The 14,218-nt window shown below is 45.6% G+C and overlaps 1 protein-coding gene across 5 annotated transcripts in view; it reads left to right on the top strand.

Moving 5' to 3' along the window:
* LOC115144699 (inositol hexakisphosphate and diphosphoinositol-pentakisphosphate kinase 1-like) overlaps positions 1–14,218 on the top strand; it is an 80,945-nt gene that overhangs the window by 47,479 nt on the left and 19,248 nt on the right. For all 5 annotated transcript variants that reach the window (XM_029685724.2, XM_029685721.2, XM_029685723.2 and 2 more), the window contains exons 19-25: positions 231–454; positions 2,828–2,955; positions 4,549–4,663; positions 4,902–5,009; positions 5,102–5,218; positions 6,346–6,483; positions 11,574–11,673. In XM_029685724.2, coding sequence (XP_029541584.1) covers positions 231–454; positions 2,828–2,955; positions 4,549–4,663; positions 4,902–5,009; positions 5,102–5,218; positions 6,346–6,483; positions 11,574–11,673 — 930 coding nt within the window. The remainder of the gene's footprint in view (positions 1–230; positions 455–2,827; positions 2,956–4,548; positions 4,664–4,901; positions 5,010–5,101; positions 5,219–6,345; positions 6,484–11,573; positions 11,674–14,218) is intronic.

The following is a 14,218-nucleotide window of genomic DNA, read 5'->3' as shown; positions in this document are numbered from 1 at the left end:
AGACCTGCAGCTGTACCTGTAAGCTAAGTCCTGTTCCCAGACCTGCAGCTGTACCTGTAAGCTAAGTCCTGTTCCCAGGCCTGCAGCTGTACCTGTAAGCTAAGTCCTGTTCCCAGACCTGCAGCTGTACCTGTAAGCTAAGTCCTGTTCCCAGACCTGCAGCTGTACCTGTAAGCTAAGTCCTGTTCCCAGACCTGCAGCTGTACCTGTAAGCTAAGTCCTGTTCCCAGACCTGCAGCTGTACCACAGTGAGACCCTGGAACTGATGCTGCAACGCTGGTCCAAGCTGGAAAGGGACTTCCGGAATAAGAGCGGTCGCTACGACATCAGTAAGATCCCAGACATCTACGACTGTGTGAAGTACGACACGCAGCACAACGCCACGCTGGACCTAGAGGACACACTGGAGCTGTTCAGGCTGTCCCGAGCCCTGGCCGACATCGTCATACCTCAGGTGAGGGGGAAGACATTATTTATCACACACATGTTTACCTACTTAAGTGGGGACTATAGCTGTAGTGTACACCGACTGCGGGGACTATAGCTGTGGTGTAGACCGACTGTGGGGACTATAGCTGTGGTGTAGACTGACTGCGGGGACTATAGCTGTAGTGTAGACCGACTGCGGGGACTATATCTGTGGTGTAGACCGATTGTGGGGACTATAGCTGTAGTGTACACCGACTGCGGGGACTATAGCTGTGGTGTAGACCGACTGTGGGGACTATAGCTGTGGTGTAGACTGACTGTGGGGACTATATCTGTGGTGTAGACCGATTGTGGGGACTGTTGCTGTGGTGTAGACCTGCTATGGTGGGGACCATGACTTCTGAATGTTCCTGGTTGGATAAAGAAACGTCAACGTACACACACACACACACAGAGGGAGGAGGAGGGGGAATTCTCAGTCCCCTCAATCTGAGGATGATTCTTGGCTCATCTACCTCCTTTCTTACTCCTTGGCATTCCCTTTTTTAATTATTAATATCAGCTTACTTTGTTACCCTTTCAAGTGACCTTGCTCCTGATGACTGTTCCAGGAAACCTGTCTTTTCAAGTACAGTAAACCTGGCTTCTGATGACTGTTCTGTCTTTTCAAGTACAGTAAACCTGCCTCCTGATGACTGTTCTGTCTTTTCAAGTACAGTAAACCTGGCTCCTGATGACTGTTCTGCCTTTTCAAGTACAGTAAACCTGCCTCCTGATGACTGTTCTGTCTTTTCAAGTACAGTAAACCTGCCTCCTGATGACTGTTCTGTCTTTTCAAGTACAGTAAACCTGGCTCCTGATGACTGTTCCAGGAAACCTGTCTTTTCAAGTACAGTAAACCTGGCTGACTGTTCTGATGACTGTTCTGTTCTTTTCAAGTACAGTAAACCTGCCTCCTGATGACTGTTCTGTCTTTTCAAGTACAGTAAACCTGGCTCCTGATGACTGTTCTGTCTTTTCAAGTACAGTAAACCTGGCTCCTGATGACTGTTCCAGGAAACCTGTCTTTTCAAGTACAGTAAACCTGGCTCCTGATGACTGTTCTGTCTTTTCAAGTACAGTAAACCTGGCTCCTGATGACTGTTCTGTCTTTTCAAGTACAGTAAACCTGGCTCCTGATGACTGTTCCAGGAAACCTGTCTTTTCAAGCCAGGAAACCTGTCTTTTCAAGTACAGTAAACCTGGCTCCTGATGACTGTTCTGTCTTTTCAAGTACAGTAAACCTGCCTTCTGATGACTGTTCTGCCTTTTCAAGTACAGTAAACCTGGCTCCTGATGACTGTTCTGTCTTTTCAAGTACAGTAAACCTGCCTTCTGATGACTGTTCTGTCTTTTCAAGTACAGTAAACCTGGCTCCTGATGACTGTTCTGCCTTTTCAAGTACAGTAAACCTGGCTCCTGATGACTGTTCTGTCTTTTCAAGTACAGTAAACCTGGCTCCTGATGACTGTTCTGTCTTTTCAAGTACAGTAAACCTGCCTCCTGATGACTGTTCTGCCTTTTCAAGTACAGTAAACCTGGCTCCTGATGACTGTTCTGTCTTTTCAAGTACAGTAAACCTGCCTCCTGATGACTGTTCTGTCTTTTCAAGTACAGTAAACCTGGCTCCTGATGACTGTTCTGCCTTTTCAAGTACAGTAAACCTGGCTCCTGATGACTGTTCTGCCTTTTCAAGTACAGTAAACCTGGCTCCTGATGACTGTTCTGTCTTTTCAAGTACAGTAAACCTGGCTCCTGATGACTGTTCTGTCTTTTCAAGTACAGTAAACCTGCCTCCTGATGACTGTTCTGTCTTTTCAAGTACAGTAAACCTGGCTCCTGATGACTGTTCCAGGAAACCTGTCTTTTCAAGTACAGTAAACCTGGCTCCTGATGACTGTTCTGTCTTTTCAAGTACAGTAAACCTGGCTCCTGATGACTGTTCCAGGAAACCTGTCTTTTCAAGTACAGTAAACCTGGCTCCTGATGACTGTTCCAGGAAACCTGTCTTTTCAAGTACAGTAAACCTGGCTCCTGATGACTGTTCCAGGAAACCTGTCTTTTCAAGTACAGTAAACCTGCCTTCTGATGACTGTTCTGTCTTTTCAAGTACAGTAAACCTGCCTCCTGATGACTGTTCTGTCTTTTCAAGTACAGTAAACCTGGCTCCTGATGACTGTTCTGTCTTTTCAAGTACAGTAAACCTGGCTCCTGACGACTGTTCTGCCTTTTCAAGTACAGTAAACCTAGCTCCTGATGACAGTTCTGTCTTTTCAGAAAATGATCAACAGAAGTAAAAACTTGGGTTGAAGCTGGTATTTTTTTAACATACCTTTTGAGCATGTTTGTCTCTCTCTAGGAGTATGGCATCAATAAGGCAGAGAAGATGGACATTGCCCAGGCCTACTGCCTTCCCCTGATGAAGAAGATTCAGCTGGACCTGCAGAGGACCCACGAGGACGAGGCCGTCAATAAGCTGCACCCGCTGTGAGTCGCAGTGCCACCTGTATGATGCACTTGTCTGGTTTCTGGAGTCAGTCTCTAATACACTCAGTGCCACTGATCTAGGATCAGTTGTTGTAGGTACACATCACTGTGAGTGTGCCTCTGTCCTAGGACCAGTTCTTGGTAGACCCTGTGATGATGACATAACCACTGGGGCAGGGCGATATATCAAATTAATCTGAATTAATGTTTTAGCGCGATGTTTGAAATGTCTGTATCGCAAGAATCGAAGTTCACATTTTTTCCCCCTCATTTTTTGGGGGGTTATTTATTAATTGTTTTGGTGTCTCCTTCCAGCCTTCTGACTGTGCTGTGTACACTGTACACCTTCCCAGACACACACAGACACCAACACGCCCCTCCCCCCAGACACCAAGCCCCTCCCCCCAGACACCAAGCCCCTCCCCCAGACATCAAGCCCCTCCCCCAGACACCACACCAAGCCCCTTCCCCAGACACCACACCAAGCCCCTCCCCAGACACCAAGCCCCTCCCCAGACACCACACCAAGTCCCTCCCCCAGACACCAAGCCCCTCCCCCCTGACATTAAGCACCACCTTCTGTGCTGTGTGCACTGTGAACCTTCCCACTCGTCCACAGACTCCGAGCCCCTGCCACTCACAACAACAAAGAGTGGAAAGGTCACTACTTCCTCTCTGACAATGAGCAGTTTCAACTCACAAATTTCTTTTCAACTCTCTATTTTACTGTAATGGAGAACTTAACCTTTAACGATATCTGTTTCATGTCTCATCTCTCCCAAAATTTACAACAGTACAGATCCTACTAAGAAAAAATGAAGAAAAAAAAATATATATATTGTTTCGTGAATCGGCCATGAGTTAGCCTAAAAATCAAATCTCGATTTTCTCACTATGTCACCCAGCCCTACATACCACTGACCAGTTCTTAGACCCTGTTACAATGATGGCATACCACTGAGTTGAGCCACTGTCACAGGACCAGTTCTTAGTAGACCCTGTTGTTACAATGATGGCATACCACTGAGTTGAGCCACTGTCCCAGGACCAGTTCTTAGTAGACCCTGTTGTTACAATGATGGCATACCACTGAGTTGAGCCACTGTCCCAGGACCAGTTCTTAGTAGACCCTGTTGTTACAATGATGGCATACCACTGAGTTGAGCCACTGTCCCAGGACCAGTTCTTAGTAGACCCTGTTGTTACAATGATGGCATACCACTGAGTTGAGCCACTCTCCCAGGACCAGTTCTTAGTAGACCCTGTTGTTACAATGATGGCATACCACTGAGTTGAGCCACTGTCCCAGGACCAGTTCTTAGTAGACCCTGTTGTTACAATGATGGCATACCACTGAGTTGAGCCACTGTCCCAGGACCAGTTCTTAGTAGACCCTGTTGTTACAATGATGGCATACCACTGAGTTGAGCCACTGTCCCAGGACCAGTTCTTAGTAGACCCTGTTGTTACAACGATGGCATACCACTGAGTTGAGCCACTGTCCCAGGACCAGTTAACCCTCCCCTGAAGCATCTCTCTCTTTGCCCCAGTGAGTGATCACCCATTTTCCTTTCATTCCCTCTGGTGTTCCAGGTACTCGCGGGGGGTCATGTCTCCGGGGCGCCACGTCAGGACCCGTCTCTATTTCACCAGCGAAAGCCACGTCCACTCACTGCTCAGCATCTTCCGCTACGGGGGATTACTGGACGTAAGTACATTGCTCTCAGATCTGTTTGGCACGACAATGATCATCTGGGATCAGATTTGTTGTTGTAATGTAAAGGAATAGTTCACTGAAAATACCAACTGTGATTTAGATGTGGTCATGAATATTGCAGACCTGGGTTCACATACTATGTTTTTGTTTGTTTTGCAGTTGTCTCATATAGGCAGAATGAATCGTCAGGATCCAGATATCTCTGGTTGTAATGTTGTGTGTGTGACAGGAAGTGAAGGACCAGCAGTGGAAACAGGCCATGGATTACCTCAGCGCCGTCTCTGAACTCAACTACATGACCCAGATAGTCATCATGCTGTATGAGGATAACAACAAGGTCAGTTAGGTGTCTCTGTCTCTCTGTACCTATCTGTGTAGTTTAACATCATTTTTCATGTTGTTTTGTTTCCGTGTGTTTGTGTTGAACAGGACCCTGGGTCAGAGGAGCGTTTCCACGTGGAGCTCCACTTCAGTCCCGGGGTGAAGGGCTGTGAGGGCGAGGAGAACGTCCCTCTGGGCTTTGGCTTCCGCCCAGCCTCCGCTGAGTGTGTGTCCGTGTGTGTGTCCGTGTGTGTGGTGTGTGTCCGTGTGTGTGGTGTCTGTCCGTGTGTGTGGTGTCTGTCCGTGTGTGTGGTGTCTGTCCGTGTGTGTGGTGTCTGTCCGTGTGTGTGGTGTCTGTCCGTGTGTGTGGTGTCTGTCCGTGTGTGTGGTGTCTGTCTGTGTGTGTGGTGTCTGTCTGTGTGTGTGGTGTCTGTCTGTGTGTGTGGTGTCTGTCTGTCTGTGTGTGTGGTGTCTGTCTGTGTGTGTGTGTCTGTGTGTGGTGTGTGTCTGTGTGTGGTGTGTGTCTGTGTGTATGGTGTGTGTGTCTGTGTGTGGTGTGTGTGTCTGTGTGTGGTGTGTGGTGTGTGTCTGTGTGTGGTGTGTGTGTCCGGTGTGTGTCCGGTGTGTGTCTGTGTGTGTGGTGTCTGTCCGTGTGTGTGGTGTCTGTCCGTGTGTGTGGTGTCTGTCCGTGTGTGTGGTGTCTGTCCGTGTGTGTGGTGTCTGTCCGTGTGTGTGGTGTCTGTCCGTGTGTGTGGTGTCTGTCCGTGTGTGTGGTGTCTGTCCGTGTGTGTGGTGTCTGTCTGTGTGTGTGGTGTCTGTCTGTGTGTGTGGTGTCTGTCTGTGTGTGTGTGTCTGTGTGTGTCTGTGTGTGTCTGTGTGTGTGTGTGTGTGTGTGTGTGTCTGTGTGTGTGTGTGTGTGTCTGTGTGTGGTGTGTGTCTGTGTGTGGTGTGTGTCTGTGTGTGGTGTGTGTCCGTGTGTGGTGTGTGTCCGTGTGTGGTGTGTGGGGTGTGTGTCCTGTGTGTGGTGTGTGTCCGTGTGTGTGTGGTGTGTGTCCGTGTGTGTGTGTGTGTGTCTGTGTGTCTGTGTGTGTGTGTGTGTGTGTGTGTGTCTGTGTGTGGTGTGTGTCCATGTGTGTGGTGTGTGTGTGGTGTGTGTGTCTGTGTGTGTGGGGTGTGTGTCTGTGTGTGGTGTGTCCCCGTGTGTGTGTGGTGTGTGTCTGTGTGTGGTGTGTGTCCGTGTGTGTGTGGTGTGTGTCTGTGTGTGGTGTGTGTCCGTGTGTGTGTGTGTCCGTGTGTGTGTGTGTGTGTGTGTGTCCACAACCGCCGTTAACGGTCTCTTTGATCCAATCCAGAACCAGGAGAAGCAGACCAACCAAGGCAGTCTGGAGGACCTATCACAGGACGAGACTGACCGGGCCCTGTCGCTCTCTGAGCCAATCAGCATCAAAAGATCCCCCATGATCCGCAACCGCAAGACTGGCTCCATGGAGGTAGCTGACCAGGGTCACGTCCATGACTGTGTGCCCTCTCTAACCCTAGCATGACCCTAGCCCTCTCTCCCACATTCAGTACAGTCCACTTCTGAATCACAGGCATAGCGTGAATCTGTTCAGATATTGACTCTCTAGGATAGACCTGATTTTTCTAAGACGGCTGTTCATAGGTACCAAATAATAATGGAAAAAATCATTTGAGAGAGCGAGCGATTTACCTTGACCAGACGTCTGTTTCCCGTTGCAAAACTTTATTAAACGTTTTCTGTTGTGTAGCCTGATGAACAACATCCAGGTATCTGTGTGCACTTTGCAACTCATCTCAGATCACGTAGTCTTTGTACCCTATTAGTGATGATTATTCACAGTGGTGGGAAAAGTACGCACTTTGTCCTACTTGAGTAAAAAATAAAGATTCCTTAAGACAAAATGACAAGTAAAAGTAACGCAGTAAAATACTACTTGAGTACAAGTCTAAAGGTATTTGGTTTTAAATGTACTTAAAGGGAAGGTTCACCCATTTTGAATGTTATATTGTTTTTGTGCATCTCTGAGTGATGTTCAATCGATCACCTGGGTCATTTCACGGTTTTCATGTGTATCTGAGTTACTGGCGTTCAAGCAGGTAGAAATCCGTCCAGTAGGACATAGCACAGTGGGTCAAGTCTCTCTCACTACACTGGAAGTTCACTGGAATACAACATATTTTAGATGGTGAAAACGTCTATCATACATGTCAGATTTCATGTCAGATTGTCTTCTCTCGGATGAGCCGTTGATCATATTTTTGCCATTTTCCTAACTGGAGAAATGTGTCATTTAACCGACGGTCTAGCCTTTTTAGACCAGGATGCATTGCATGGTGCCGTGCAAGAGATATTATCCAAAGATTGGAATCTAATGAATAAAGGAACATAAAACGCCCAGCAGACTGTCGACCAATCGCGTTCACGTTGTCAAAAGATTAGAATCTTTAGCTAAGCTAATCGTAATGCAATCCCTTCTCAAAATCAGTGTATATGTCGGGAAACGTACCTATTTTCCTCGCAACTACGTAATGTCACGATTCCAAAGCTGTCTGATACTATAGATCAGGGGCCATATTTATTTGGGGGGATAGGCCAAGAGAAATTTGGATAGGTATTTTTCTGCTTATTTATTTAATTTATTTTGCGACACACACCATATTATTTCGTAATACAATAATTGTATACTAGTGCATAGTACACGGAGCAACCTCGTTAAATATACAAATAATTACCCATCCCAGCATATTAAAATAAGACTAACTTCAGACCAGTTGCCAACAACATAAACCTCATCTTCAGACGCACTTTAATCTCGATGGGCAAACAAGCCTATATTTGATGTTACCATTTATACCACGACGGGCAGTAGTACTATATACCTTACCTTTTAGTAGACATATCAATAAGTCGTGACCTACATCACAAGGTGCCGAGCTTTGAGTTGAATATGGTGATGATTTCATCACAATCCAATGGATCTGTCAGTTGACGCTCTAAAGACAGCAAACTGAAGTGGTTCAGCTGGGCCCTGGTCACTGATGTGTGAAGACTATGTTTTATCCTAGTTGTTGTTGAGAAAAGTCTCTCCACGCTGCATGATGTCATTGGAAATGTGACAATGATCCTTAACAGAGTTTATATCGGGGAAAATATCATCAGGGCAGCTGTCGAGTCCACTCATTATGGAGGAAAAGACTCTTTCCCATCTTCATTTTGCAACTCAACTGCTGAATAAAAACAGTGAATTCAGCATCCTCAATTGATGTTGCATAATGATCGCATGTGGTCTTCAGCTGCTCTTTAAGGCCGCAGGTTTGGGATTCTTTGGAAAAGGAGGCTGCCGCTTGCATGATCCCATATGTGTCTTCTTGAGTTCAACTCCGTAATCTGTCGGTCTAGAATATTGTTCCAAAGTTGCCTCAGGTCACTGTCACTCTTGATGCTGGATGTTTTCCCTAATGACATTGTGACTGTCTGCCAATTTTACAGTCAGTTTTCTCTGCCGTGACGTCGTCACATCCCAATTACTAATATCATTCTTCATCATCATCTCTTCAGTTAGCTTGAACTTTATCAAAGTCTCCCCCTGAGTTCTCTGAACGTAGAAAAGCTGCTTTTGAGGATTTCAATTAAACCATATTTAAACCATATTATCACAGATAATGTAGAGCTTTGTAATCCCTTCATCGCAAAATCACTAAATGTCAAAACAATTTACTAAACGTGACTAACAGGAATAAAAACGTCTTGTTCTGGATTTGTTGTAAGAGGTCATCGGCCTCTAATTTGGTTCGTCCTCAAGCCTCAAATTCTGCAAGAACCTCTAAAAATGACATCTAGTGTTAACAGCACTTTACTCACAGACCCTGACTTTGAACTCCACCGTGGATCTTTCTAGATCGATACATGAGTCTAATGGGGATGCAACTCTTTCTGTACTTCTATGAATCCAGCATGTCTGTGGGATCCACTCATAAATGTGTGTAGCTGATGTATTACTGTGTCCAAAAAAAGGTCCTGACACTTTTTCCGCGCTGCACAGAACCAAATTCAAACGGTGGGAGTGGCAATGCACATATACCACTTGCTTAAATGTTTGCTTTAGTAGGACAGGTACCCCTCCTCTGTTCCCTGAGGTAACCGGTGTGAAATGGATAGCTAGTTAGTGGGGTGCGCGCTAATAGTGTTTATATCAGTGACGTCACTCGCTCTGAGACATTGAAGTAGTGGTTCCCCTTGCTCTGCAAGGGCCGCGGCTTTTGTGGAGCGATGGGTAACGATGCTTTGAGGGTAGCTGTTGACGATTTGTGCAGAGGGTCCCTGGTTCGAGCCCAGGTAGGGGCGAGGAGAGGGACGGAAGCAAAACTGTTACACTGACATGACTGAAGTGCCATCGACATAAAAACCCACACAGGGGGATCCAACTCCAGGGGTTACAACACTAAGTATTCTCAGAGAGATTCCTTGTGCAGATAAATCAGCAGTTTCATTAAAACCAACAGCTCTTTTCTTTAATCATTCCAGCATGAATGTATTGGACACACAGCAATAAGTTCTTGTTTAGATTGATCTTTATATTCATCTGCTAGTTTGGCAAAATACGTGGAAGACGCAGAATGAGCTTCATCTTTTATCCTCCACAGTAACAACGATGCTGCAACTCGTTCTGAATTCCGGGGCTCATAAGCGTGGCATTGCGAGGTAGCGCATAAAGCCTGTATTTCTGAGTCATACTTTGAGATGAAATTGAAGATTTCTAAAAGTTACCTTTGTTGGTTGCCTCTTCGGGTTTCTCTATGTCCTCTGATTGGAATATCCTGCTCTGCACACATTAGGACCATATCTATGACCACTTTAACATGGGCACGGTTTCTTTCATTTACATTTACATTTAAGTCATTTAGCAGACGCTCTTATCCAGAGCGACTTACAAATTGGTGCTTTCACCTTATGACATCCAGTGGAACAGCCACTTTCTATGAAATCCATGTTTGCATCACCATGCATTTGGTTCAACACAGTCCCACAACCTCTAGGCATCACCATGTATTTGGTTCAACACAGTCCCACAACCTCTAGGCATCACCATGTATTTGGTTCAACACAGTCCCACAACTTCTAGGCATCACCATGTATTTGGTTCAACACAGTCCCACAACTTCTAGGCATCACCATGTATTTGGTTCAACACAGTCCCACAACCTCTAGGCATCACCATGTATTTGGTTCAACACAGTCCCACAACTTCTAGGCATCACCATGCATTTGGTTCAACACAGTCCCACAACCTCTAGGCATCACCATGTATTTGGTTCAACACAGTCCCACAACTTCCAGGCATCACCATGTATTTGGTTCAACACAGTCCCACAACTTCTAGGCATCACCATGTATTTGGTTCAACACAGTCCCACAACTTCTAGGCCCGTGGGTCACCTTGTAGGATTCACATTCTGCAAGAGCACTAGCATGCAACTTGCTATTCTCGTGTTTGCAGCAAGCATTCCTAGTGATTTTCCAGTTTTTAAATCCATCTCGTATAAATCTGAATCCGACATTAGCCACAGGAAAGTGCCTACAAGACTTATGCATTACTATACTCAATCCACACGAACTGGTCATACCACCTTGAAGAGAAGCAGCGTAATTTGCCATTTATCATACTTGAAGGGAACTTTGCTAGCTTTGGTTGACAGGCTGGTTCATCAACGGCAGACAAATCTGTCGGTCAATCATATAATCGTATAGAGCGCATTGCATTGTGGATTTTGTAGTCCACTTGAGATGCAACAGATTTACACAACGATCCATGTTGCAACCGACCGTTTTAGAAAGTCAAAATGAATAATTTGATCACAAAATTATTGTTCTCAAATATGAGTGTTATTTAACACTGTAAATTAAAGGAATGAGTGGTTTTGGGTGGATTTTTCTGTTGAGTATCAAAAGTAAATGTAATTACTAATATATACTTAAGTATCAAAAGTAAAAGTATAAAAATCATTTCAAATTCCTTATATTAAGCACACCAGATGTCACTTTTCAAGTTTAATTTAATTTTTACGGATGGCCAGGGGCATACTCCAACACTCAGACATCATTTACAAACAAAGCATTTGTGTTTAGTGAGTCCACCAGGTCAGAGGCAGTAGAGATGACCAGGGATGTTCTCTTGATTTAGTGTGTGAATTGGAACATTTTCCTGTCCTGCTAAGCATCAAAATGTAACGAGTACTTTTGGGTGTCAGGGAAAATGTATGGTAAAAAATACATTATTTTCTTTAGGAATGTAGTGATGTCAAAAATATAAATCGTAAAGTACAGATACCCATAACTACTTTAAATGATTTTTACCTAAGTGCTTCACACCACTGATTATTAATCTCGGGCACAGTAGACTATATGGTCTGTGTACTGTGTCCTTATTAGTGATGATTAGTCAAGTCATGTTTGTGTTTTTACAAGTTATTCCTGGTTATTTAACTACCTGTCTGACAGTCAGCTGTTTGTCTATCGCTGTCTGTCTCACTGTGACCATGTGTCCCTGTCCCCAACCAGGTCCTCTCCGAGACCTTGCCCACCTCCTCCAAGGGCACCTCCTATCGCCTCTTCCCCTCGTGCTCGTGTCAGTCCCCCGAGATTAAACAGACTGGCCTAGGTGGGTATCTGGTTTCTGTTCCCCTGGACCAACCACTGCTGCCACTGTCATATTTCTGCCCCCTGACATCAACACTATCTCACTGATCTCTCTGGGTTATGTGAACTACCTCACTATCTGTTGGCTCTCGCTCATGTTCTCTCTCTCTCTCTCTCTCTCTCTCTCTCTCTCTCTCTCTCTCTCTCTCTCTCGTGTTCTCTCTCTCTCTCTCTCGTGTTCTCTCTCTCTCTCTCTCTCTCTTCTCTCTCTCTCTCTCTCTCTCTCTCTCTCTCGTGTTCTCTCTCTCTCTCTCTCGTGTTCTCTCTCTCTCTTTCTCTCGCTCGTGTTCTCTCTCTCTCTCTCGTGTTCTCTCTCGTGTTCTCTCTCGTGTTCTCTCTCTCTCTCTCTCTCTCTCTCTCTCTCTCTCTCTTTCGTGTTCTCTCTTTTCCTGATGGCTGCATAGCTGCCATCATTGCGTACAGTAGGTAGGTCCAGCAACCAAAGCTCCCAGGCCAGAGTAGCCTAGACTATGTAGGCCAGAGTAGCCTAGACTATGTAGGCCAGAGTAGCCTAGACTATGTAGGCCAGAGTAGCCTAGACTATGTAGGCCAGAGTAGCCTAGACTATGTAGGCCAGAGTAGCCTAGACTATGTAGGTCAGAGTAGCCTAGACTATGTAGGTCAGAGTAGCCTAGACTATGTAGGTCAGAGTAGCCTAGACTATGTAGGTCAGAGTAGCCTAGACTATGTAGGTCAGAGTAGCCTAGACTATGTAGGTCAGAGTAGCCTAGACTATGTAGGTCAGAGTAGCCTAGACTATGTAGGTCAGAGTAGCCTAGACTATGTAGGTCAGAGTAGCCAAGACTATGTAGGTCATAGTAGCCTAGACTATGTAGGTCAGAGTAGCCAAGACTATGTAGGCCAGAGGTCAGAGTAGCCTAGACTATGTAGGCCAGAGTAGCCTAGACTATGTAGGTCAAAGGTCAATAGAGAGAGAATGTATCTAAGACAGTGTCCCAAATGTGTTCATATTAGAAAGACCCCTTATTTCTTAAATCCATGACGTCCTACGAGTCCATGATCCCACCAGTTGTTAATGTCAGTCACCTTCCCCAGAAGGCCTTAGAGGGGCTTCACCACCTCTGATCAGGGAAGAGGTGCAGGTGTTAGGAGTATCTCTCTCACACACACACACACACACACACACACACACACACACACACACACAGCTCCCTTGGCAACAGTGATCTGCTCTTACTAAGAACTGCATGATATGCAATGAGGACTAACCATTTCCTCCCTACCCCCATCCCGCGGATCTTCCACAACAGGGTCCCTGTGCTCGGGCCTATTCAGTACCTCTGTCCTGGGGGTGTCCTCTAGCACCCCCAACCTTTGGGACTGTGTCTACCCCCCCATGCCCCCCTGTTTGCCTTTTCGAGATGGTACGCCTCCCTCCAAATCTGAGCTCCTTAATCGACCTCTATCTCCCATCTCTTCTTCGTGGAAGAAGCCCTACTATATAGTGTAAGACTACCTTGAAGATTTGAAATGGCGTCGCGAGCTGATGTTTAGATCCTGTTTCTTCCAACCTTTAGTGGACAAGAGGTTATTATTTGATCAGACAAGTTATCCAAGAGCCCTCCTCTTTTCCTGCCTCTTTTCATCAGCCTCGAAGAGCAGCGCTGTCGAACTAATTCGCTCTTCAACCAGTTCCAGGAAGAGCCACACTGAAAATCGGTTGTGACCTTGCTGTCAAAATTTGCCAAAGAAATGTGGGTGAATTTTCTATGCTCCCTGACTGTCCTAGCTTTCATTTGGGGTAATTATTAGCACGTCGGGCACAGTCAAGAAACTGTTTATGAATTTCAGGCCCATTATCAGTTCTACAGTTTTCGATGTGGTTTTAGTCGTTTGACAGGCCTGCTTTAGAGCAGTCCTCTGCTTGAGTGATTTCCCCCTCTCCCCCAACAGCATGATGGTGACCACATTCGTGATTACATGCTAAGAATTGTTTGTCCCCATACAGTGTATGCAGAGCATGATTTGTTAAAAACCCTGGCATAAAGGACAATACTGTATGACCTGCCCCATGCATGTGGAGAGGACAGGTTGTCCCACTGTGGGTTGAACTGAAGTTCCCCACGTTGTCCACTGGGTGGCATTGTGTACTGTTTCCACTATGCAAGTGATGTCACACTTTTTGAAACGGTTGCTTTAATATTATGCTTTGAGATGTTACTTCACTGTTTGCTTGTATGAGACTACAGAGTGTGACAAGTGTGGGTTGTTGAAATAACACCAATGTTTTTCTATGATGTATGGGTGGGTGGGGAGGGGGGGGGTTGTCTCGGTTGTTTTAAAGTGTGTGTTTTTGCAAACGTCTATTTCTCGTAATGCACTGGTAGGTTACAAAGACGAATGCACAATAATGATTGTGTTTACAGATACACCTCGCGTAATCCAGATGATTACAGTATTTTAATATAACACATGTTCAATATAACAGAATGGTCAAATGTCACTTGCCTTCATCGTACGTTTCATCTCGTACGTTTCAGATCATT

This window comes from Oncorhynchus nerka, linkage group LG17 (genome assembly GCF_034236695.1).
Source record: "Oncorhynchus nerka isolate Pitt River linkage group LG17, Oner_Uvic_2.0, whole genome shotgun sequence".
NCBI lineage: Eukaryota > Metazoa > Chordata > Actinopteri > Salmoniformes > Salmonidae > Oncorhynchus > Oncorhynchus nerka.
Note: the sequence above shows the minus strand (reverse complement) of the source record. Positions and strands in the feature narration are given on the sequence as shown.